The sequence below is a fragment of the Schistocerca nitens genome, chromosome 4 (genome assembly GCF_023898315.1).
Source record: "Schistocerca nitens isolate TAMUIC-IGC-003100 chromosome 4, iqSchNite1.1, whole genome shotgun sequence".
NCBI lineage: Eukaryota > Metazoa > Arthropoda > Insecta > Orthoptera > Acrididae > Schistocerca > Schistocerca nitens.
In genome coordinates, this window is record NC_064617.1 from 793,104,683 (window position 1) to 793,131,302 (window position 26,620).

The window sequence follows — 26,620 nt, forward strand, 5'->3', positions numbered from 1 at the left end:
AGGCTGTCACGTTTGGTAACTCAGAGGATATTTGTGCTGACTCATTCTTATTTAAATGCTTATTTAGTGCCTCAAAACGTGGTATTACTTCGAAATTGCGGACCAGAACTTATTTTTCTTATTTCAAAGCGTTGCAGAAGTTGAATGCACAACTTCCTCAAACACCACGTGCGGCGAAATAGCTCGTTTTTGTTCCAGCGGACACACATCTACTATATGATCGAATTCCACCTCGTGCTAATACTTTACACCAACTGACGCTCCGGTAAATTTAGCTGATTTTGAATCGTCAACAGTTTTCCTTCAGCTAAGCTGAAATTGCTGAAATGCATTACAAGGTGACCATCAGTCCCGATCAATCCGCTGCTTCAGGCTGGATATTCAGACCTTATGGAGCCTTGTGAAGCGAATGGACGAAGCACCTAACAGAATCACAGCCTCTCAAGCACATTTCAACGAGTTAGCGCCTCAGCCATGAATGAGTAAAATATGTTTGCTTTGGACAATATCCTAGCAAAATGCAATAGTATTAAGGTTTCTCGCTATGTTTTCTCCAGTGTGACGAGCTTAAAAAGGCTTCAAAGCAAGAACTTCGTGTTCCACATGGAATTCAGGAGACAATGAACTGTGAAACTCAGTTTTTATGCTAACAGGTCCGTATATCAGAAGCTAAGAAACCGTGAGTGCACCTGGAATACATCTATTATTTTTTGCATAAATTCTGTTGTTGATGTCAGGAACAGCTTTTCGGTAAATGTATTTACGGCTTGGCATTTTATGGTAGGTTAAAGTTAATTAAAGGAGTCTTGTAAATCTGGTCCTTCCTACCATGGAGAGTGGTTCATTGCCCGTTGCAGTCTTTTTACTACTAAAAAATTATAGTTTTTGCCTTTAACGTCGTTTCCATCTACAGCCATTCCCTTCCAAGCAATGCTGACACGTACAATTGCTTTTCTATCGATGTTGAAGAGGAACTTATATCGAGGATAGTAAAGAACGCTGTAAACAGCAGCAGCTGTCTGTACCTTTATTAACTGCTTGGAAATTATTAGAATATTTCATTTTCAAATGATTTTTCTTTGTGATGTGTCTGTTAGACAAAAAAGTATTTCATTTGGTGTAGGTAATTAGGCATTTTCTATTACTTTTACCATTTGCTATAACTACGTTGCTCAAAAATATCCTCGCATCTCAAACAAGTTCAGTTAAATAGAGTATTCAATAATAGGCATCTACTGAACAATACTAATCATCTTATCTATGGACAAACAGTCTTTTTAATAAATGTAATAAAATAGTTTAGAACGAAAGAATGAAATATAAAATAAGGCATTAGTAGATATCCGCGTCGTTTCTATTTCCGCCAGGTGAAATTTAAGATTGGCCCAACAAACGGAAAAATACTTTTTGTCTGTGTTTGCATCAAAATAGGAGTATTATCAAGCAGGCGATCTTTTATATACCTATGACATTTTTCGTAATTTCTCTTGCATTTAGTAAATTATTTTCAGTGGTAACCTCAAATAAACAACAGATGAAAGTGACTGCCACTCGCTACAAATCAAATAGTCAAGCCAGTCAATCAATATGTGATTCGCTCGCTTCACTCGTGAACGACGGAGACTGAATTAGCTCGAATCCACCCAATGATCCTCGCCGAGACCTTCAGATGTGTATATGGCTATGTGGCAATGTTCATACCGGGCAGTCAGATATCCGGATATAGGACAGCTATAGGATGGACGGACATTTGGTAACCCGTACCTGGCGAAAGACTTAGCTGTTTCATTTCTAATGACCATAGCACAGCGATAACCTATGAGGGATAGTCATAAAGCTTCAGTTATCATCTCGAAAAATATTTTTACATAATTACATGGTTCAGTCACATTAATGTGACCACTGCCTATGTTCGACGTCAACGCTCAACAATCATTCACAGACGGTAGGTAACAGCGCTAGCAGTGGAGGGTAGAAGAAACGTGACGGGGCAACCCTGAAAACAGTGCAGTCGCCGTCGCAATGCGGAAACGGAGTGATTTATGTGCTGTCGGAAAGGCCATAGTTGGAAGCATTTTTGAAACAGCTACGTCTGTAAACAGTTCGCGTGCCGCCGTGGTTTAGGTACACCGTCAATGGCAAAATGGTGCTTTCCAAATCCGGTGAAGAGGCAACTGTGTTGCACCACGGGCCATAGATGACAGGGATTATCGACGACTGCGAAGATACGTACGATCGAATAAACGTGCAGCTGTTGACCAACTGTCCACCCAGATGTAACTGCGTTGTATGCTCCATCGGGCAGATGGCAAAAACAGTGCAACAATCCTCTAAGCATCCAGTCCGGAAGAGGGAGAGTTATAGTCTGGGGAATGTTTTCAGCTCATTCCCTGAGTGATTTCGTCTTTCTAGAAGGCATAGTGGATCAACACAAGCCTGTTTCTATCGTTGAGGATCATGTCCACCCTGAGATGCAGTTTGTTTCTCTCAACTCAAAGCAAGGTGTCACACAACTCGCAGTGCACTTGCGTCGTTCGAAGGGCACCAGGGTGAGTTTACCGTACTCAGACACACTGATACATGTATATTCAGTGAACTTTATATCATGATATCTGGATTTTCAAAATAAAAGTAACGACGTATTGTGGCGGAAGAAATCAACAGCTTCAAATCACTGTAGTACTGTTTAGCCGTTCTAGAAAAAGCTACGGATTCCGATTCTGTCTTACAGCTCGTTGGCTGCTATTGTACATATATCCTGCAGTTTATATTTCTTTGGATATACGGATGTCTCCAGAGTTTTCTTATTCGTATATAATAATAACAGAGAACCAGTTATTCTTGTAAGATTGAATCTGTCGACCACATGCTCGGGTGCGACAAATGATACTCCCTCACAGCCACGCTCGCACATTGCAATTGCAGTTTCTCGTTTCCAAGTTTTCCTGGCTGCGGAACTGCGTTACCAGTTAGTCGGCAACCAGTTGACAACGCAGATCACCTGCGTGCGGCGTTCCTTTTCAGCCGCTCCGTGTGAGCACAGCCTACGAGATTATACAGGAACTCTAAAATCATTCAATTTCTATACAACTTCAAGCTCCCAGGCTACGAGTTTTGTGGCGTCATTCCTACTATTTCACCTTGAGGATTCATTTCATCACGTGGAAGACAAAATAAGTTCTGCGATATTTCGACAACGTACCACGTAAAGTAGAACTAATAGGAAGCAAGAATGATCCCCACGTCACAAGAAGAAAGCAAGACGCCATACTGTATTTATTGTGTTCAGTAGAAGGTGATTTTAGGGTGATTTTTTGTTACATTCCACATTCTATGAATATATTCTATTTCTAGACGCCATCACATTGAATGTCTCGAGAGCGAATCGTTATTGGTACGATTTGTTGTAATAAAACGACCAGAAATGTCATTTTGGTGGTTAACGAATTTACATATTTAGTTATTTTTGCATTATAGTTCGCGTGTCATGACAGTATGATAAGAGGCAACGAGCCATTGCAGATTCATGAAAACGTGTCATTCTTGTTATGATTTATTGTAATTAGATGTCAATTAATGACATTTCGGCGATTAAAACCTTTACAAGAGTGTAACATAAAGCACGACAGTGCCGACTGTAAACTTTCAGTACAACGTAGTTGATTGACACACCACTTTATAGAACTGAAGGTGCACTGGTAGAGGGATCGTGTCCTGCTGTATGCAATTTTCTTTTTCACCTTTGTGTTTTCTAAAAGGTTGTAGGACTTTCTCATGAAATTAACAGAAATAATTTCTGTAATATTTGATCGGTAAAGATAAGTGCGCTCTCTGTCAGGAGTGGATTCGTTCAGTTTAGTGAACTTTTATCAGCTGCTGTCCCTATTGAGTGGACACGTATCCTTAATTTTTATCTTTTACCCGTTGACGGATAATGAAATATTTATTAACATGCAACACAGAGAGAACAACATGACTAGTGTATTGTCAAGAAAGTAAATGTGTATTTTAATAGAGCTGACGTAGGAATTCAATGTGGGTCCATTTTCGTGAACAGACTGTATAGCTTGAAAGCCCGATAAAGCCGAAAACTGTCGCTGGAGAGCGCTGAGAACGCGATATCACGCTAACCAGCTAGTGCAGCGCGCTGACGGTGCTGTCTCGTGACGTTGGACATACCGTCTGCGTGCGTTTCAGCTCTAGCTGCCTCGCCCCTTATGCCGACGGCTTAACACTACCACTCATTAGCGAAATTACTTAAACGTACACTGTTAGTGTCTTTGGAACATACACTAATGACTGCCTGAACGTCTTTGGCAACATAGAGTAGTCAGCGACAATAATAATAAAAAAAAAAAAAACAGCTCAGCTTTGCTTTTGCTTGTTGTTCCGTCGCAGGGCACTCCGAAGGCACCGCACTAGTTTGTAAACAACAAAGATGACCACAAGAGCGGCTGCCAGCAAGACTGCAATGGCGTCGAGCAGCAGCAGCTGCCACCAGCGCAGGTGCGTGGCCGCGCTGCGTAGGTGGGGAGCCCCGTCGTGGCGCAGCACGTACTCCACCCACCACACGGCCCTCTGCAGCGACGTCTCTTGGTGTTCCCGGTAAACCGCCGAGAACTGTTCCATCTTCTCCCGGTAGCTGTTGACAAGAGTTTCACCTTATGCATACCTATTGGAAACACCATTCATACTGCCGTGCGACGACATAAAATGATGTGAACAGTGACGAAAGGCTGGAAAGTGCGTTTTTGGTAATAATAGCGCATCAAAAACGAATATACTCCAGTTTATCAAAAGACTGACCTGAAAAGTAGGGTACCACGTGCCTCATTCTACCTTCAACACTTTTAAATATCTTGCTACTAATGTTGACCTACAAATATATGTATGTTCTTTTTAACATGTACTCCCACAAGTTCCCTAACTGTCACTCGCTCACAATCTCTAGTCAATCATTTCCAAGTCGCTCGTACCCATCCACTCCAATCTGTCCATTCTCACTGACTCATTAAGCGCAACTCACCTCAATGTCTCTTTATGTCTTCCTGTTACTGTCTCACAGCCAGTGTCCATCATACTCTCCAACTAATGTTGTCTTCTCTCACTGTCACAGTCACTACCTCCCTCTTGCTCTCTCTTATTGCACTATTTCATAAATTAACTCCCTCTGCTGCTACCTCTTATTACTGTCACTGTCTCTCTCTTCCTCACTGTCATTGTCATAGGCTCTGCCTCTCACTATCTCCCATGATCACTGGCTCTCACCCACTTCCACTTTCTCCGTCTCTTATTCCTCTCTCGCTGCCATTGTCTCCATCACTCTTTTTCTAGCCCTGTTCTGTCACTGTCAACTATGTTCCTCTGGCACTGTGTTCTCTCTTCCTCTACCACTGCCATTGTCTCCTTAGCTCTTTATGTACCACAGCCACTGTCTATTATCGTCCAATTTTATCACTTTTCCATCTCTTCGCCACTGTCACTGTCTCCTTCTCCCTCAGCATAAAAAAGCGCTAATATGTTCACATGCAAAAATTTTTGGGAAAATTTTTGAGGGTGCTGAGTAAAGTAGGACGTGGCCCCGGTACTTCACCTTACAGAGTCCTTTATTAAACAGGAACATATTCCCATTATTTTCTCCGATAGGAGCATTTTTCCGTTGGTTCCCTTCTTTTCTTTGCAACATAAGGACATTTCATTCACATCAAAAGAACTTTATTGGAGCGTAAAATTTTGCTAATTTACTAAGGTCAAATTGAAGTAACTCAAAACTATATAACTTTACATCTCAGACTGGATTTTATGTGCACAAAAATACTGCATGCGATTCAGTGCTAAAACAACACGGGTTTACCATAAATCTTGTGATGATAACACATAGCTGAACCGGTGTGGCCGAGCGGTTCTAGGCGCTTCAGTGTGGAAACTCGCGATCGCTACGGTCGCAGGTTCGAATCCTGCCTCGGGCATAGATGTGTATGATGTCCTTAGGTTAGTTAGGTTTAAGTAGTTCTAAGTTCTGAGGGACTGATGTCATCAGATGTTAAGTCCCATACTGCTCAGAGCCATTTGATGATAACACAGACACTTTACAGCGTATTTCTCGGTGCTACGTCAGTTTGTAAACTACGTATTAGCGGCACACCTGATTCTACGTGCCTGTTTTTACGTTTACAACTAGGCTTGCCTTAAAACGACTTACTGTCATAACACGCGAGCTATAACGCAAAAATAACTAAATACGTAGAAAAATTCTTTAACAAAAACTAAGACGTTCCTCGTCATTTTATTACAACAGATCGTTCCAATAACTTTCAACCTCTGTATTTCGACAACTGAAAAACATATCAAGAAAATTTTCAGGTTTGTTCGAGATCGGGACCTTAGGAATATTCCGGGAAAATTCAGCTATTTGCTGTCCATAGCCGTCTTGCAATCCGCGCTTCTGTTTTTATATCCGAAAATCTTGATTTTTGGCTTTTCACAGGGACCACCAATGAAATAAATGACGTCTCCATAAGTCCCTTAAGAGCCGCCATAGATCACATGTAACAAAAATGAGCAAACCATTTTTCTCCATTAGCTTAAGCTGGATGAAGTGCGTAGTATTCAAATTTTGGCCGTGTGCTGTAGAATATTTACAGTAAGACGAGACTTCTGTTAGGCACTCTAATACTCTCTAGTCTAAGGGCTATCAAAAACACTTGACCCCCACCTTCTAATCACCAATAGAACCAGGGGTATGTTCCCCGGAAAAATCCCATTTTTATGCGGGGCGTTTTGGAACGTATTGGTTGCGCATGCTGTCGCACGTGTAACGAATGGTTGACGCTTTTTTCTAATGCATTAAAATACATTTTGCAGGAAATAAAAGATTCAGTGCATTACAATCCCTACTGCTTGCGCACTAAAACTAAGAACTCTAAGCAACAGTACGACTTTTAATATTTTGGTGGCACAAGTATACAGCTTCTTCTTCGAACTAAGAAATTTTACTCAGCACTTACTGTATTGGTCGTTTATTTTTCCACGGAAATGTGTGCGTTTTGTTTCCTTCTCCTCAGCGTTGTCCGGACATATAGACATTTTTCATTAGAGTGCTCAGGTAGTGTTTTCAGTTGTTAAGAATCGTCCTGTATCAGTCACTACATACATTTTCTAACACAGGCGTCTTGTGAGAAACCTAATTCATTCAGTTACCACAAGACGATCAAATCTAAAGTACAGAATTTTAGACCGTTCAAACTGAAGACAGATTATTATTATTATTATTATCACGTAAAAAGCATCATACTAATCTAAAATGCGCAACACATTTCAGACGATATGAAACTCAATAAGCAAAAACGAGACTTAGGTATTAAGGAGGTTTAGCTCAAAAAGGAGTACCGCCCACTGCATTAGGAGATGATACCAGTGGCACGATTACTGGTGAATGTGTTGATCCCAAGTTCAATAGATCTTCAAGTGGTTAACATATGATTTGTGTCTTAACATGTTCGCGTTATTTACACAGATTACACTGCTACCGCAGACATCTAATGAATCAGTAAAGATCTTTTGTCCCATTTTTAACCACGTGGCAATTAGTAAGATTCATAGGCCAAAGATGATGTTACCAATTGACGCTACGGAACGTTTGATGTAAACCCTGCTTTACTGTGACGTCACTGTAGACTTATCTTTGGGCCTTCTGTCGAGGCCGACTCAACCTACACGATACATTTATTCGTAATGTCGTAATGTGTCAAGCCAGATGTCACGTTGTGAGCTGGACTGGTGTTGATACAGATGGTGAAGATATTGACGTTTTGCTGATAAGCAGACAGTCGTTAGAAATAAAGAATTCGTTCTTATATTTTGTACATGTAATGTAGATACCTATACAGATATAACATGCCAAATAAATAATACTGACATGATGTTGGATGTATTGTCGGATGTTGCACATAACGCTCCTTACTGGTGCTTAGGTAGGACATTTTGTTACGTAATTTGTAATGTTGTGATATTGTTCTATGCTCGAAAGTGTATGTTAGCTCGAGAGTCATCTGAAAATCGTCCGACTCTGCATTGTGTCCATAGGCAAATATAATAATAGTAACATCGCGAAATTGTTAGCAATTCGATATCTGGTTAATGTCTCTTGGGCCGAGACGCTAAGTTAATTTCCTTATCTTCTTATATGAATTTGAAAGGGAACTGTTTCAGACAAATTTCATGAAACTATTACTTGTAATGATTAACTTGGCTCCATTTAGTTTAGCAGATTGTTTTTCTGTTACTTGATCCTGGATTATGTGGGAGAGCCAACTTTGTGGATTTCATTTTCTGCCCTTTATTTCATATCAGTATACAACATTACCCCTTATCGAAATCCTATTCATCGATGTAAGAATATGTGGCTGACTGGAAGTACGTGAGCAATCATACAATCAGAATAGCTTACTTGGTTCTCGTTGCAGAGGCGTGCTTATGGCGGCTGAAGTTAATTTCCAAACATTGCTTGAGGCGTGATTTGGCCGGAGACGACAGTTAGCACCACTCTTTTTAAAAAGTAAGTCTTGCGAATAGTCAGGCCGACAAATCGGAAAGCTGTAGAGATTTCCACCGAACACCGGCTCATATTTCATTCTGTATGCTGGTGGGAGCATTGTGCAATGGATGCTGGGCAGCCGGCCGAAGTGGCCGTGCGGTTAAAGGCGCTACAGTCTGGAACCGCAAGACCGCTACGGTCGCAGGTTCGAATCCTGCCTCGGGCATGGATATTTGTGATGTCCTTAGGTTAGTTAGGTTTAACTAGTTCTGAGTTCTAGGGGACTAATGACCTCAGCAGTTGAGTCCCATAGTGCTCAGAGCCATTTGAACCATTTTTTTTTTTTTGATGCTGGGCATTGTTAGCATCCACCTGATTGGACAAAACGCCTGGCGCCGTGGTGTCTTTCTGGACGACTGACTGCCGTCCGCCACCTCTCAGGGATGTTACACCAGTCCACAATGTGGGTGCTTTAGAAAATTTTGAGTTAGCGATTAGGAGTCTGATGGCGTGGTGAGTACGTCGTGCTGCTTTCAAGTGCAATTAGGACAAAACATTTTGACTGGAATTCTCGTTAGTCATTTCGTTTCAGAATATAGATAATCATTGCAGAAATTAAATTCATCTATCAAAGGAGTCATATGACTATGAGAGAGGACAAGTTACTCACTCACCTATTTTTCGCATATGGAAATTATGAAAGATTTCACTACAACTTGAGCAAGACTCTAGAAAGATAACAGCCTGGGCAGATGTTGATAGAACCTGGTAGGGCGCTAAAAGCATGAGGTATTTTTATGGTTCTTAGCTTGTAGAAACGGCGTGTTGGGAGTTGAAAGCAAGTGGTGGCGAGCCCATCCCTTAGCAATTCTTCATGTGTAATGGAAATTCACAAGCTTTTGTGTTCACCAAATGTGCAAATAGGCCATTGACCATTTCCCCCAGCTAATAACAAGGCTTTAGAGGCGCTAAATCCCCCCTCCCACATGACAGCACAAAATGTCGAACAAGGGCAGTAGTCAACAAACCTCCATCTCTCAAAAAAAAGGAAGAAAAATCTGGCGTCTGAGAAGCGTTTAGAGATAGAATCTTTATTAAAACTCATAGCTAGGACTAACAAGCTCCAAGGCACAGGTTGTAAGATGGCAAGAACTATGCCCCTTACATGAAGTCATTAAAGATCACCTAACTCACGTTGAGCGAACAGTAGGGCTGAACAAAAATGACTGACAAGGCACAATGCATCTTGTAGAGGGTATAGTATGGACGTATTGGAATAATTAATGTCGGGTGACGTAAAGTAATTCACACAACATGAAAACTTTCTGAAAATGCGTCGATTTACTGGAGGCTAGTTTATCCCAGGGAAGTATTCAGAGCTGAACGTGGCCGGCTGGGGACCGGTGATGGGATGCGACAATAGGCAGCTTAGTGCGGCTCAAGCTCTGAGAAAGCAGTAACGGGGTGCGGCCTCCAACTGCCTTAAGATGAGTGACAGTGAGTGGGTGGTTGACCCCATGCTGGTGTACTGGGAAGCAGATGGAAAACTTGTAAGCCTGTTGATAAATGTCTGTCGTCCGGTTTTCAGTGAAACATGCGAGAAACCCGTGCAAAGCTACGGTGGAGCGGTCAACAGAGGCCAAAATATGCGTGTTTGTGACTATAGCAACTTCATGCTGAATTCACGGTCTGCAGAGTCTGAAGTAAATCAGGTGAAGAGCGACAGAATGAAATACCCCGGCCTCCAATGGGAACATAGGACCAAGGAAGTTGAAGTACTCTCCTGGGAGTCAGAATTCCAGAAAAATCGGTGTTTTGAGCAGACGCTAACCTTGATGGGTGGCCTGGGAGGAGCTATATAGCAGAAGTTGAGAGGAAGGGAAATTTTGTGGGAATTTGTTTACTTCCCAGTGCAGGCATTGGTCGGCGCTGGGAAGCGACGCATAATTAACGCGACTTGCGCTGCAATTGACGTAAGTGATTTTGCTGGAGGGGAAACTGAGGCAAAGAGCGGACTAGGAGAAGTCTCCATAGGGGTCTTTCGTTCCCAGCTTACCTCAGCAAGAGTGAGCATCTCTGCAGCTTAGGACTTAGCAACTGGAATGATTGAACTTGGAGATAGAAAGTTTTGGTTCAGCTATGTACTGAGCAAGATAGCTAGGAGTGAAAGACGAGCGCAGCCTTGCAGCACCACGAGGCCAGCCGATGTCCTCGCAACGACGAAGCCCCACCACGCTGAATTCAGTGATATTGCACCCGCTGTGGCTTGAATTAGGCCACATTAATTTGTTGGATCACGTCGGTAAAGTTTCCACGAGGGGAATGATGATGAAAAATGCTCTATTTACAATTATCTATCGATCCCGCCAATTTTGAGTCGATTGCTCGTCATAACTTTTAGTGGTGATTTTATCAAAAACGTGGGGGTATTGACCCAAAATATCTTAAACTCCTTCGTTTTAGGTTGAACACAAGCGACCTGCCAAATTTGAGCCGAATCAGTTGGCCATGTCTGAGACCTTCCCCTTGTCAGCCGGAGACCTCTGGCTCAATGATAAAACTTGTCATGCCGTGACGCGCGTTCAGAAAAAGATTTACACTGGGGCATGTATGCAAAGATATTCACCGAAAAAGGTGACGAACAATATGTGCAACCTGGCGAATGCAGATTATCCATCTCAGCCGGATCGTCTATTCTTGCCAAGAAGAACGGGGGAATTGCTCTAGAGGAACGATTCGAGGAAAGGTTGATATACAATCCTGGAATTGCAGAGTAAAACCACTTTTTTGGTCAAATGTTTCATTAAAATTGTTCAAAACATAATTTTTCGTCCGCCATATTGGATGAGCCATTTTGAATTTTGGAAATCTAACTTCAGATTTGTGCTCATTGACATCAAAAATATTAAATAACATTTAGTTTTTACGTAAATTGAACCAAAAATACATATAAAAATCGTCCCTAGATTTTAAACAGCTTTTTCTCGAGAAACTATATCTTCAAAACTGTGTGTAGCATAAAATAAAAACGGTTCATGCTATTAAATTATATCTTTGACCCCCGAAAAGTAAACGCTTTTCTTTAGGGAGCTTATACCTATAAAATTTGTTAATATTACCTACGTGGAATCCACCACTAATAAATCTCCACACCAAGTGGCGGCGCACTCCATTAAGATGGATTCACACTTGCCGGAACGTCACCGTCACGTTTTTGAGGTCAGAGGAATTTCTGAGCATTCACACTACACGGCACGTCAACGTCGTAAGGACGTCGTGACGCTAGAGCTGGTTCATAAAATACTCACCATGGTTGATCGTGATATAATGCCGGAATTTAATTTAAAGCAGTTTGCAGTGACTTCTGTTGGACTTTATGATAAGGATCGCAGAGCAAAAATAGTCTGGGATAGAAAAATGTTAAAAAATCGAGACTGTGAAGGAGAGTTCCACTCTCTTTATAAGGAGCTGGAAGAGGAGGTGTCATCGTTCTACGAATATTTTACATTGTCTGAACAAAAGTTTTTTTTACCTGTTACTCATGACACAAATAAAAATTACGAAGAGAAATTCAACATTTAGTAGTCCAATATCGCCTCGGCAGAAGCAGATGGTTTGCCTGGGGTATTTATAGATGAGCCGTTTTAGCCTACCCGAACTATGCTTACACTTATTTCTTCTTCCTGCTGACCGTCGTTATTTTATTACAAATCTTACTTTAAACTTTTGCGTACCACACCAGATTTACTCCCGCTTTTTCTGTTCGCTATTCCACTGGAAAAATCGCGAGTAAAGCACATTGAACAAGAGATGTATTGTTTAGTGTGCAATGTATTGCTTCAATGTAAAAAATAAAATACTGTAACTTAGTATTGTCTTCCAGTACATATTAAGACCTTAGCAGTCAGTGGGGAATAATTTCGTATTAGTTCACACTGTGTACTTAACGTAACAGTTTCTCTCCAAGTAGGCTACATTATGACCCGCCGAAACCTTGACGTGACGTGACTTGTCGATGATGTTCCGTTGACAGGGTGCGTGAATGCCACCATTTGAACTACAGAGGAGAATCCCTTTACGTGACGGACGCGACCGCGACGTTCCAAGTGTGAATCCACATTCACGCGTGGCCGAGAAACGCACCGTAGGCCGCACTTCGTACGCTGTCCCGCAGCTAACATCGCAGGCCGCCTCCGCGCGCGCCCGCTGCAAACCGCAGCAGTTGTCCACCCATAACACTCAGCGACTGGCCGCCCAGAATATACAGCGACCCCAGCCGCCGGTTTCATTAACTATGGAGCCTTAATTAACACCACTACTAACACTACAATTCGGAAGTGCTACTCTGCTATGGACCTGCTTTTCGATGTCGATGTGGCTGCGCTCTGGACTTAAAACCCGAATGCTATGTTGGAACTTGGCCTTCAACAGTCACTAGGCTTAGTATGTCAACGGACTTGTGATTTTGCGGCGGAATTCTACATTTCACTTCCACTTCCTGTGTACTCTACAACTTTGCCCTTGGTAACAGCATTATTTGCATCAGTTTTGTGTTAAGGAACTGTAGAATGCTGATATATTTATTGTGTTATTCCTGGTTGTAACAAACTATTTTTTGTAAAGCCGTAAAGAATGAAAACACCCCTTAAATCACACTCAAAGTTCGAGTTTGCACCATGTTGCTAAATTAAGGAAATTTCATTGTGGTTGGGTATAATCTCCCGTAAGTTTAATGCAGTATCGACTGATGTTTTCCATTTTTGATTTCAGATAACTCCTGAGGGGCTGCACTGCACTCTGCCTGCGTACTTCAAACTCGCACGTCCTTGTTAAGTCGCTTAGTTACATCCGTTGCTAATCACACATGCCAAATTCCATTTAATATCTATGATCTTTCGATAAGATACTGCTTCGGTAGCCGGTGAAGGCGTCACGCACTGCTTTTTTGACAGCGAAGTACGTTTCATTCGGCATTATGTAGTTACTGTTGCCTTAGAAGTTTCTTTACATATTTTGTATTCCATGGAGGATTCCTCCCGTGGTGTAGTGACATAAGGTGACGATGGAAAAGCTGAAAGTTTCTTTTAGCTGCACTCAATAGCCTTGTGGCTAAAGAACGGCTTTCCACGCTGAGTGCGTGCCATCTGCCTTCCGTATCCTCGTTATGCCGGCAGGCCCTGTTCCTGTGCGTAAAAATCGCACACCAGCCTTTCAATTAATAAATGACTTTCCCACACACCAATTGACATGAAACATTATGTAACCTTTCAGAGTAAGTACATCTAACTACTGTACGAATTTCACCCGGGCGTTTGCCTTAAGTAGTTTAGGGAAACCGCAGAAAACCAAACACTGAATGGCTAGACGGGGATCTGAACTTCCACCCTCCCGAAAACGAGCCCAATGTGCTGATTACTGCGCCTCTTCTTTAAGCAACAGTGGTTGAAACAATTCTTATTCGGTTGGACCGAGATTGAAATTACCGTCCAGCCATCCTCATCTTGGTTGTTATGGTTTCCCTAAATTTTGTCAGGTGGAAGCCGGAATATTCTTCAAGAACGATAAAATGCAAATTTTTAGTTATCTTCATCCTACCTGACCTGATGTTCCGTCTATAACGATCTCGATGTCGAGACTGATAAAACAGAATTTGTTACCACCGTTCATTAAGTACTAGAAATTGTTTTTTCTTATAACCGACAAAATAATTGCAAATTTACCTCGAATTTCGGAGAACGCCGTTGAGAGCATCCAGAGCAGTTTCTTTCGTTAGAGACCTTAGCACCAATTTCTTTCCGATTCCTGCACTAACCATCTTGGCGACTTCATACTTCTGATCGAAGAAGAATGGAATCCCGATGAGAGGAACTCCGAAATAAGCTGCTTCGTTGAAGCTCTGCAGACCTCCCTGAGTAATGAACAGTCGTATATTTTTGTGAGCTGTAAAGAAAGAACGCACGAGGTGGTTTCTCATTTCACACATTTAGTCGACTTTTAAGAGGAGAGAAACAACTGAGAGCCCATACCGAGTACGTCCTGCTGTGGCAGCCAGCCAGCTATCATCACGTTGTCCGGCCTCCCAGGCAGTTCTGTAGCCTCGAACTTCCAGAGCACCCTCTGCGGCAGTTCTGCGAACGCTTGCAGCAGCGCTGCGAGTGTGTTCTCAGGAAGGAAGCTGCTCTTCATATTCGACCCCAGGCTGAAGTATATGAACCCGTGTTCAGCTCCATCCAGAAAGTCCTGTATTTCCTATTGAAAATACAAAATGTAAGAGAGATCCTCCCCCTACCTTACAAGGTCGGTATATAAAATGAGTGCCGGCCGGAGTGGCCGTGCGGTTCTGGACGCTACAGTATGGAACCGAGCGACCGCTACGGTCGCAGGTTCGAATCCTGCCTCGGGCATGGATGTGTGTGATGTCCTTAGGTTAGTTAGGTTAGTTAGGTTTCATTAGTTCTAAGTTCTAGGGGACTTATGACCTCAGCAGTTGAGTCTCATAGTGCTGAGAGCCATTTGAACCATTTTGCCTCGATGTCTTCCTTTAATACGACCTTGTGGGGATCCCAAACACTCAAGCGGTAAACAAGACTGGGTCGCAGAATTTTCTACACGGTCTAATATATAGATGCTTATATTGCCCTAGAATTCCTACCATCACAAATATAGCAGCACCCCTGGCTTCCATTAATCGGACCTGGTGTAGATTCCCAACACCAGAGCAGTACTCAAGAATAGCCCGCAGTAGCCTTTTATATGCCGTCTTCTTCACACAGAAACCATTCTTTCCTGAAATTCTCCCAATAAACCGAAGTCGATCATTCCCATTCCCTACTACAATCCTGACCCGCTCGTTCTATTTCATATCGTTTTGCAGCGTTACACCCAGGTATTTAAACTACATGACTGTATCAAGCAGGCCACTACTAACGGTGTATCAGGACATGTTGTTGTGGTCTTCAGTCGAGAGACTGTTTTTATGCAGCTCTCCATGCTGCTCTATCCTGTGCAAGCTTCTTCATATCCCAGTACCGACTGCAACCTTCATCCTTCTGAATCTGCTTAGTGTATTGATCTCTTGGTGTCCCTCTACGATTTTACCCTCCAAGCTGCCCTCCAATACTAAATTGGTGATAACTTGATGCCTCAGAACATGTGCTAGCGACCGCTCCCTTCTTCTAGTCGATGTCACAAATTTTTTTTCTCTCCAATTCTACTCAATACCTCCTCATTAGTTATGTGATCTACCCATCTAATCTTCGGCATTCTTATCTAGCACCACATTTCGAAAGCTTCTATTCTCTTCTTGTCAGAACTGTTTATCGTCCACGTTTCACTTCCAAACAGGGTCACACTCCATCCAAATACTTTCAGAAACGACTTCCTGACACTTAAATCTATACTCGATGTTAACAAATTTCTTTTCTTCAGAAACGCTTTCCTTGCCATTGCCAGTCTACATTTTATATCCTCTCTACTTCAACCATCATCAGTTATTTTGCTCCCCAAATAGCAGATCTCCTTTACTACTTTAAGTGTCTTATTTCCTGATGTAATTCCTTCAGCATCACCCGATTTAATACGACTACATTCCATTATCCTCGTTTTGATTTTGTTGCTGTTCATCTTATATCCTCCTTTCAAGACACTGTCCATTCCGTTCAACTGCTCTTCCAGGTCCTTTGCTGTCTCTGACTGAACTACAATGTCATCGGCGAACCTCAAAGTTTTTATTTCTTCTCCATGGATTTTAATTCCTACTCTGAATTTTTCTTTTGTTTCCTTTACAGCTTGCTCAATATACTGATTGGATGACATCGGCGATAGGCTACCTCCCCAACCACTGCTTCCCTTTCATGCCCCTCAATTCTTATAAGTGTCGTCTGGTTTCTGTATAAATTGTAAATAGCCTTTCGCTCCCTGTAATTTACCCGTGCCACCTTCAGAATTCGAAAGAGAGTATTCAAGTCAACATTGTCAAAAGCTTTCTCTAAGCCTACAAATGCTAGAAACGTAAGTTTGCTTTTCTTAATCTAGCTTCTAAGATAAATCGTAGGGTCAGTATTGCCTCACGTGTTCCAACATTTTTGCGGAATCCAAACTGATCTTCCCCGAGGTCAGCATCTACCAGTTTTTCCATTCGTCTGTAAGGAATTCGTGTTAGTATTTTGCAGCCGTGACATACGAAACTGATAGTTCGGTAATTTTAGCATCTGGCAACACGTGCTTTCTTTGGGATTTGAATTATTATATTCTTCTTGAAGTCTGAGGGTATTTCGCCTGTCTCATACATCTTGCTCACCAGATGGTCGAGCTTTGTCCCAAGGCTATCAGTAGTTCTAATATAATGGTTTCTACTCCCTTGTTCGACTTAGGTCTTCCAACGCTCTCTCAACTCTTCACTCAGTACCGTATCTCCCATTTGATCTTCATCGACATCCTCTTCCATTTCCGTAATATTGTCGTCAAGTACATCGCCCTTGTATCGATCCTCTGTGTACTCCTTCCACCTTTCTGCTTTCCCTTCTTTGCTTAGAACTGGGTTTCTATCTGACCTCTTGATATTCATACGTTTCCTTTTCTCCAAAGGTCTTTTTAATTTTCCTGTAGGCAGTATCTGTCTTACCCCTAGTGAGATAAGCCGCTACATCCTCACATTTGTCCTATAGCCATCCCTGCTTAGCCATTTTGCACTTCCTGTCGATCCTATTTTTGGGCTTTTGTATTCCTTTTTGCCTGCTTCATTTACTGCATTTTTATATTTCCTCCTTTCATTAATTAAATTCAATATATCTTCTGTTACTCAAGGATTTCTACTAGCCCTCGTCTTTTTACCTACTTGATCCTCTGCTGCCTTCACTATTTCCTATCTCAAAGCTACCCATTCTTCTTCTTCTGTATTTCTTTCCCGAATTCCTGTCAATCGTTCCCTAATGCTCTCCCTGAAACTCTCTACAACCTCTGGTTCTGTTAGTTTATCAAAGTACCATCTCCTTAAATTCACACCTTTTTGCAGTTTCTTCAGTTTTAATCTACAGTCCATAACCAATAGATTGTGGTCAGAGTCCACATCTGTTCCTGGAAATGTCTTACAATTTAAAACCAGGTTGCTAAACCTCTGTCTTACCATTATATAATCCATCTGAAGCCTTCCAGTATCTCCAGGCCTCTTGCATGTATACAACCTTCTTTCATGGTTCTTGAACCAAGTGTTAGCTATGATCAAATTATGCTCTGTGCAAAATTCTACCAGGAGGCTACCTCATTCATTCCTTACCTCCATTCCATATTAACCTACTACGTTACCTTATCTTCATTCTCCTACTATCGAGTTCCAGTCACCCATGACTATTAAATTTTCGCCTCCCTTCACTATCTGAATAATTTCTTTTATCTCATCATACATTTCATCAATTTCTTCATCATCTGCAGAGCTAGTTGGCATATAAACTTCTACTACTGTAGTAGGCATGGGCTTCGTGTCTATCTTGGGCACTATAATACGTTCACTATGCTGTTTGTAGTAGCTTATCCGCACTCCTATTTTTGTATTCATTATGAAACCTATTCCTGCATTACCACTATTTGATTTTGTATTTCTAACCCTGTATCCACCTGACCAGAAGTCTTGTTCCTCCTGCCACCGAACCTCACTAATTCCCACTATATCTAACTTTAAGCTATCCATTTCCTTTTTTAAGTTTTCTTACCTACCTACCCGATTAAGGGATCTGACATTCCACGCTCCGATCCGTAGAACGCCAGTTTTCTTTCTCCTGATAACGACGTCCTCTTGAGTAGTCCCCGCCCGGAGATCCGAATGGGGGACTATTTTACCTTCGGAATATTTTACCCAAGAGGACGCCGTCATCATTTAACCATACAATAATGCTGCATGCCATCCGAAAAAATTACGGCTGTAGTTTTCCCTTGCTTTCAGCTGTTCGCAGTACCAGAACAGCAAGGGCGTTTTGGTTGGTGTTACAAGGCCAGATCAGTCAATCATCCAGACTGTTGCCCTTGCAACTACTGAAAAGGCTGCTGCCCCTCTTCAGGCCCCACATGTTTGTCTGGCCTCTCAACAGATACCCCTCCGTTGTGGTTGCACCTACGGTACGGCTATCTGTATCGCTGAGGCACGCAAGCCTTCCCACCAACTGCAAGGTCCCTGGTTCATGGGGGAGGAGGGTTATTTTTCCTACTCATCCTCATTAAATTACATTTTTCTACATTTAGAGCTAGCTACCATTCATTATACCAACTAGAAATTTTGTCTGTCATCTTGTTTCCCCCTACAGTCACTCAGCTTCAACACCTTACCGTACACCACAGCATCACCAGCAAATACCCACAGACTTCTGCCCACCTTGTCCGCCAAATCATTTATGTATATAGAGGACAACAGCGGTTCTATAACACTTCCCTGGGACACTTCTGACGATACCCTTGTCTCTGATGAACGCTCGCTGTTGAGGACAACATACTGTGTTCTATTACTTAAGACGTTTTTGAGCCACTCACATGCCTCGAAACCCATTCCATATGCTAGTGCCTTCGTAAAGAGTCTGCACTGGGGCACCGATTCAAATGCATTTCGGAAACCTAAAATATGGAGTATGTCTGTTGTCCTTCATACATGGTTCGCAGTATATCACGTGAAAAAAGGGCAAACTGCCCTTTATCTCACCAAACAGAAATCCTGTGCAAGTCATCCTGTAGATTCTGTTCCCATAACACCCAGAAGCAACCTTACACCTGAGCCATTCCTATTTCGAGATCGCGTATGCAATTTTCTAGGGCTGAAGGCTATTTTAAGATACCCCATCCCTCGGAATGTACGCTTCATGGTCGGACTCTTGTTTGTGTAGCGAATAAGTCATGAATTAAGTTCAGGATAAAATCAGTGTATCTATAAGTGTACCTCTTAAATACAAGTACACAATGCAACGATTGCTACTCTGAGAAATGTAATAAGTGAACATGATTTAACATTATCGGGGATTAAGATAAGTTCGATGAATAAATTATATGAATTACTTTATACAGTATGCACTATGTGACTCCTTGCATCTGGATTCCCTGTATTGTGGAAATCTTCTGCAGAAAATTTTTCAAAGTCAACTTCATTAATTATGACAGAGAATTATAGCTTACGGAACTGTATCGAGGATATGGCACAATGGGCCTCTACTTGCTTAGTGAATGAAATATAAACTACAAGCTATGTCATTAACAGACGAAAATATAGGCCATAGGTGATCATACCGTTTGAAATCCGGTGAACTGAAAGGGTTAAAATGGCTTGCGAAATTTTAATATCCGCAAATGCGGGCAACATATTTGTGGATAAGGGTAACGGACTTGAGGATGCCATCCAGATGCGTATCTCATGCACCTTAGCCGCGCCGACTTCTGCCTTTGCGCAAAGGCCTACCTCACCAAGAGGGACCTTGCAGGCGGGTTCTGCTATTGCGACAGTCGTACTTATTTTCGTCCCCTTTTCATATTACTTTCTGATGCACAACAGTCTCTGACTGTACATCTCGCCTGCCCCCCACCCCCCACTTCCTTTAACAGCACAACGAAGGTAGCCCTGGAAGCACCTGACTCGATCCTACTTCCAGACGCCAATGAAGCAGGCAACTATAAATCGATTAGGCGAAGCTTATGACGGAAAATCAGGTGAACTGGAAGCGTCGTACCACAATCAGAACATCGGAAAAAGCTCTAAATTGACTCATTAACTGAAATGCATTCTGCATTTAAATTTTGCAAACAAACATGAAAACGAATTCTAAACACTGAAATCTGAAGGAAATTGTGCATTTGTATCCAGTAAAAGGTTTCACGCGTGATCAAGTATCAATTAAATTTTTTACTTTCATGAAGTTCCGACAGATCGCTTTCCGTAGCGTTCAAAATGGCGTCTGTAATGGAGAGAATTGTCATTGAGTTTGTTTTGGCAGAAAACCAGAGCATCGCAGATTTCATAGGCGCTTACAAAATTTCTAAGGAGACCTAGCAGTGAAGAGAAGCACAGTGGGTTGGAGGGCGAGGCGTATGACTCATCGCAACAAGGTCGCATAATTCTGTCCAGTCTCTCGCTTTCTGGGCGGCCACACTCAGCTGTGACTCCTGCTGTGTAGGAACGTGCGGACACTCTCACTCGAGGTGATCGACGGATCAGTATCAACCACCTCTATGCTCAGCTGGACGTCTCTACTGGTACTGACACACTCGTCCACCTAGAGGAGTTCACACAAGTTTATTGCACTGTTCTTCCTCACACACCCTACAGGCCGGACCTCACACCATCTGACTGCCACCTGTTTGGTCCAATGAAGGATGCATTCCATGGGAAGCAGTGCGTCGATGATGGGTAGGCATTTGATGCATCAAAACATTGGATCCGACTTGATCAGTAAAGTGGTACCATGCGATGCGGGCATACAGGCCCACTCAGTAACGTGGCGTAAGGTTGTCACATTGAACGGAGATATTGAAAAATAGGTTTTTTTGAGTAAACAGATTCAACAGATTCAGAAGGATGTAGGTTGCAGTAGGTACTAGGAGATGATGAAGCTTGCACAGGATAGAGAAACATGGAGAGCTACATCAAATCAGTCTCTGGACTGAAGACCACAACAACAACAACAGGTTTGTTTAGCCAGAAGAGTTGGGAGTACTATGGTGTGTGGGAATCCTGAATAAAACCAACCTGCTTTCAGACAAAAGTATTGCTTTACCTATTGTACGCCCCTCGTACGTATTACTGTAAAGAAAGCCGCTGTAGGGTTGAGACGAGTGAGAGAGAGATAAATAATAGCAATGAGGAACAACAGCGGAAAATTATTCCCTATTAACCAATCTCTAGTCCGTAGCATCTCGCTATTTCATGTCAGGGCGACAGGTGGCTGTCTTCCGATCGCATGAATCACGTAGATTCTTTACGTCTCGCAAATAACAAACATCACACTCTGTCTACAGTTTCTCATTACTCTCATCAGTGCACGAAAACTTAGAGCCAGTCTCTCGTTAACAAGGAGCTTACCTAAAGGTCCACCGTGGTGGGCAACGACTATGCTCCAGGACACCAATAAAAGCGAAGCTGAGTGACCATTCTGGATCCTATTTAAAAACGCAGTTCCAGCAAGAAAACACCAGACTGCCAAGGCAGACAATATTTTTTATTTCCACCCTAAACAGCCGTTCCTGCAGTGAACTATGTCCGGCTTACAAGCGAGCACTGAGAAACTCTCCAGGACTCTTATGATTCCATTGGTCACCGCTACCTTGGTTAGCAGTAATAATTACAGTTTCAACGGCGTTTCATTAAAATTAACCTGGCACGAGATCACTCCTCTACAGAGGAAATTATGATCTGTAATTCCCCCCTCTCGTTTCAGAGACACACAGAAAATCGTGATGTTTATTATTTTATTTTATAGCTTAATTCCCTAATACAATAAATGTAGTATCACAGGCTGTTCTGCTAAGTATAAACTGGATTACTGTTCCATGTTTCACCATGTGCTATATAGTTTGAGTTTCACTTCGAAGATTACTGTTTATAAAGACTGGGTCGTCTGCTTCGCTCCTTACCATGGTGAGTGCTTCATAGTATGTTACTTTCACAATGGCTATTAAAATGCAAGTTTCTCTCATTTCTCAGAACTGCATGGCTGATCATAAGATTTACGAGTTTCACAGAGTATGAAAAGCAGTTCAATTAGATTCTCGTAAATTTTCGGGTTGTATGGTCGCTGTCCAAGATTTTTTTTCCGTTCCTATTTTTTTACGGACCACGACCTGAAACCCGGAAGATTTATCAGCATCTAAGGGCTTGGTCGTGAAAAAAAAGCACTCCGTCTTCAGGCCACGAGTGGCCTACCGCGACCATCCGACCGCCGAGTCATCCTCCGAGGAGGATGCGGATAGGAGGGGCGTGGGTTCAGCACACCGCTCTCCCAGTCGTTATGATGGTATTCTTGACCGAAGCCGCTATTATTCGGTCGAGTAGCTCCTCAATTGGCATCACGAGGCAGTGCAGCCCGTAAAATGGCAACAGCGCATGGCGGCTGGATGGTCACCCATCCAAGTGCCGCCCACGCCCAACAGCGCTTAAAATTAAACTGGCGCATCGTCATCTCTTACACTACTTCACTCTTGGATGACCTTTCTGCATACGTTGAAATGTCTCACATCCCTGTACCAGATGAGTGTTCCACAGAAGATATCTATCGATGTGTCTACAATAGGTCAGCTTAAGTTTTGACGCCGGCAAGTCCGAGTGTTTTTAGCGTTTTTTGTTACTCTTCAGTAGTACCCTCTTTGGCTATGGTAGAGAAGGATGACTTGCAAAAAAGAGTTTCTCTCAAAAGCATACCAAAGTAATAGGTTACTGATATCATCCAAGAATCTGACAAGAATCCGCTGTATACACATTCTGTAGCTATAGTACAGCTGTGTCGGCTCTCTGGTTCATCTATTGGGCACTGTTCCACAACTACAATAACAGTTAGTGAGGCGTCAGTATCTGGTGCGATGCTTTCATTCCTCCTTCCACAAAAAGTATATTTTTGGAGTACAGACACGTTGTATCCTTAATGCTACAGAAAGCGCTATATCTTATTCAACAAAGACTTAATTTGCTGTTTTTTTCTGTCTTCACTTATCATTCCTTATAGGGGTATTTCTTCGTCATTGACTGTAATAACACAGATTTCAAAAGTATGTTGTAAATACTGACAGCGTTATCATGTCACTTATGTCTTACATATTCCGTCTAACTCATTTAGACAAAAGGCATATGACATCATTTAATCATTGCTGTGTTGGTATGTAAAGAGCTGCATGCTGAGATTTGAAATTTTCTCGTTTGAGGCCGTAATAATGCGTTTTCACAATTACAACTGATTGTAAAGTACAGTGTTTATTTAGTAGTGCGTATAAATAAGACTCAAATGTGTAAATAATAAAAAATAATCACGTCACTTACGAGTAACTTCTCTGTGGACAGTTCATTGCAAGCGACGACATTGTTCAACAGACAATAGGCTTGACGATAAAGTCACATAAATAAACACGGAAATCGCTAATCGTTGTTTACATTTCTTTCTACAGTTCTTCATTCTAAGCATACAGTTCCGATAAGAACAAGCAGTTAACATTACTGTGTTTCCCTATGGTAGAATATGAGACAGAACTTACCTTTGGCAGCGGTTTCCTCTCTTGAACGATGTGCATTCCTGTGACCTGTACCACATTTGGCAGCAATGGCTGTGGGTAGTCTATACTGAAATGATTTGCAGCTATTACTAAACTGATGTTGCTTATCATTTCTTCGAGATCAGGTACGTGTTTGCCGTAGTGCTTCTCTATCAGTCTGCTGTGTGCAGGAAGCACATGGTTGTAGAAGTGGCTTAGCAAGTTCAGAACGTCGTAACTGTTGCGCATTCTGTCCCAGAAGCTCATGTGAGATGTGAGCACCGAATGTGAATCTGGTATATAGGACGGATTGTACGGATTTCCAATCAGGCTGTTAAGAGTGGGGGTCATCCCCACCGAGAGGAATCCGACGACCGGTGGTGAACCCAGTTCGTGGATAAAGCCAAAATAGCACCAGAAGAATAACGTCTCGAGGACGACCAAGTCAAATTTGTCCTTCGATCTGAAACACAAAATATTTTAGTGATACGTTGTCTTGTTTAAAATTGAAAATATGATTGATAAACACCCTCACAAAATACATTTAGTGATTTGCATCCCCGTGACTGAATACGATTACTTATATTATCAATATAACCAAACATTTAGGGGCAGAAAATACAGATGTGTCGGCCATCGTAACATATATAAGGGGCGACAGAAATGTTTTCGTTTGCTGTAGCGCATATGCAACCTAGCCCGACTCCCATGCGAGCGTACAAATACCGACATATGAGCAAGGTACTAGATTCGCAGTCGCGTCTTTCCGATGCTCGTGCTGTAAATGGGAAGTGTGAACTACAGCGACGTTATTACGAAAAACGTCCAAACACGACAAAGGTGCTGTTAGTCTTTTCTTGGCTGCCGAAGGGCAAGAACGACTAGACATCAATCGGAGAGGGAGGAATGTGTATTGGGCAGCATGCCAGTCGGAAACCACAGTTGAAGAATTGTGCACCAAGTTCCGTACTGATCGCGCTTCGACAGAAGACGCCGGTCGATCTGACAGGCCAGAATCATCCATTACGGACAGGTGGGAGAGGCACTCCAGCACCCACCGTATAGTCCTGATGTCTCCCCATGCGGTTACTACGCCTCCGCTCCAATGAAAGACGCCTTGAAGAGATTCCTGTTGGACGACGATGTGCAGAAGACAGTTACTGACTCCTTCACGCAGCAGGACACAGTGTTTTATCAAACGGGTATCTTCAACTGCTTCGTCGATGGCATGATTCTCTCAATGCTCACAGCGATTCTACCTGACTGGCATACCGATTCTGGACGGTAGGCATTCGAATGGTAACTGTTTGATTGCTAGTTATAGAAGTCTTTCTTTTTAAAGCTGATTTCTATAATTAGCTAAAAGAACTGGATACGCTGTTCTTAACGGGACGAAAGGAATACCTGTAAAAATGAGTTCTGGAGTATTACAGAGGATTGTTATAGATTGTTATATGATTGTTACTGGTAATATAGAAACGATCTAGTGGATAACGTATCAGTCCGCATAAGGCTGTTCTTATGTGTAGGAAGAATGGGACGCCAGAAGATCGTGGCGAAATGCAGGTAGACTTGCTGAGGATCGGTGATTGGTGCAGAGCCTGGCAGTTGAGCCGGCAAGAAATTACACCGCACCGCACGCTACTGGCGGAAAATATCTGAAAACAATATGGGCCGTAGAATATGTAGGAGAAGCCATCAGGTGTGACCTAAGTGAAAGAAATACAAGCGAAAGTACGAGGTTAATTGGAAGAAGCTTAATAATGACACATCATTCGACCACTAAAGAAGTGCCCGCAAAACACTCGTTATACCAATATATCGGTTTACAGTGATATTTCAGAGAACATTTGTTCTTAGGAGGATCGGATAAAATATTACTTCCTCCCACATAAGTCTGGCGGAACGACAGAGGAGTAACAGAAGTTAGTAGTCTTGAAGAGGGGGGGAGGGTGGGGAGGAGGAGAAAGTATACCTTTAGTCCCTCTTCCCTCCCCCCATTCGCAAGTGTAAAAAGAATGAGAGGGAATGGTAGAGCGTACCCGATTTCTAGCAGGGGTGGTTACGAGAAAATCCAAAGAGATTCTGGTCGTATGTAAAGTACACTAGTGGCAAAAAACAGTCAATACCGTCACTGCGCGATAGCGATGGAAATGTTGCCGATGATGGTGTCACTAAAGCGGAATTACTAAATACAGCTTTCCGTAATTCCTTCACGAAAGAAGACGAAGTAAATATTCCAGAATTCAAACCAGAACAGCTGTTAGCATGAGTGACATAAAAGTAGATATCTTAGGTGTTGCGAAACAACTCAACTCACTCTGGAAAAGCAAGTCTTCCGGTCCAGATGGTATACCAATCATGCTCCTTTCAGAGTATGCAGACACAACAGCGCTTTTCTTAGCAATTATATACAACCGCTTACTTGACGAAAGGTCTGTTCCTAAAGACTGGAAAGCAGCACAGGTCGCACCAATATTCAAGAAAGGAAGTAGGAGTAACCCATTGAATTACAGACCCATATCACTGACTTCGATTTGCAGTAGGATTTTGAAGTATACACTATACTTGAACATTATGAATCACTTTGAAGAAAATGAGCCGGCCGAAGTGGCCGAGCGGTTATAGGCGCTACAGTCTGGAACCGCGAGAACGCTACGGTCGCAGGTTCGAATCCTGCCTCGGGCATGGGTGTGTGTGATGTCCTTAGGTTAGTTAGGTTTAAGTAGTTCTAAGTTATGGGGACTGATGACCTCGGATGTTAATTCCCATAGTGCTCAGACCCATTTGAACCATTTTTGGAGAAAATGACTTATTGATACATAACCAACACGGATTCAGAAAATATCGTTCTTGTGCAACGCAGCTAGCTCTTTAATC

General features: G+C 42.4%; 1 protein-coding gene across 1 annotated transcript in view; it reads right to left on the reverse strand.

The window, feature by feature from the left end:
• Positions 1-4,365: 4,365 nt before the first annotated feature.
• Positions 4,366-26,620, reverse strand: part of LOC126252575 (UDP-glucosyltransferase 2-like) — a 152,323-nt gene continuing 130,068 nt past the window's right edge. Inside the window, exons 4-7 of the mRNA XM_049953476.1 lie at positions 23,744-24,203; positions 14,563-14,785; positions 14,257-14,476; positions 4,366-4,642 (exon numbers count right to left, since the gene is read on the reverse strand). Coding sequence (XP_049809433.1) covers positions 4,366-4,642; positions 14,257-14,476; positions 14,563-14,785; positions 23,744-24,203 — 1,180 coding nt within the window. The remainder of the gene's footprint in view (positions 4,643-14,256; positions 14,477-14,562; positions 14,786-23,743; positions 24,204-26,620) is intronic.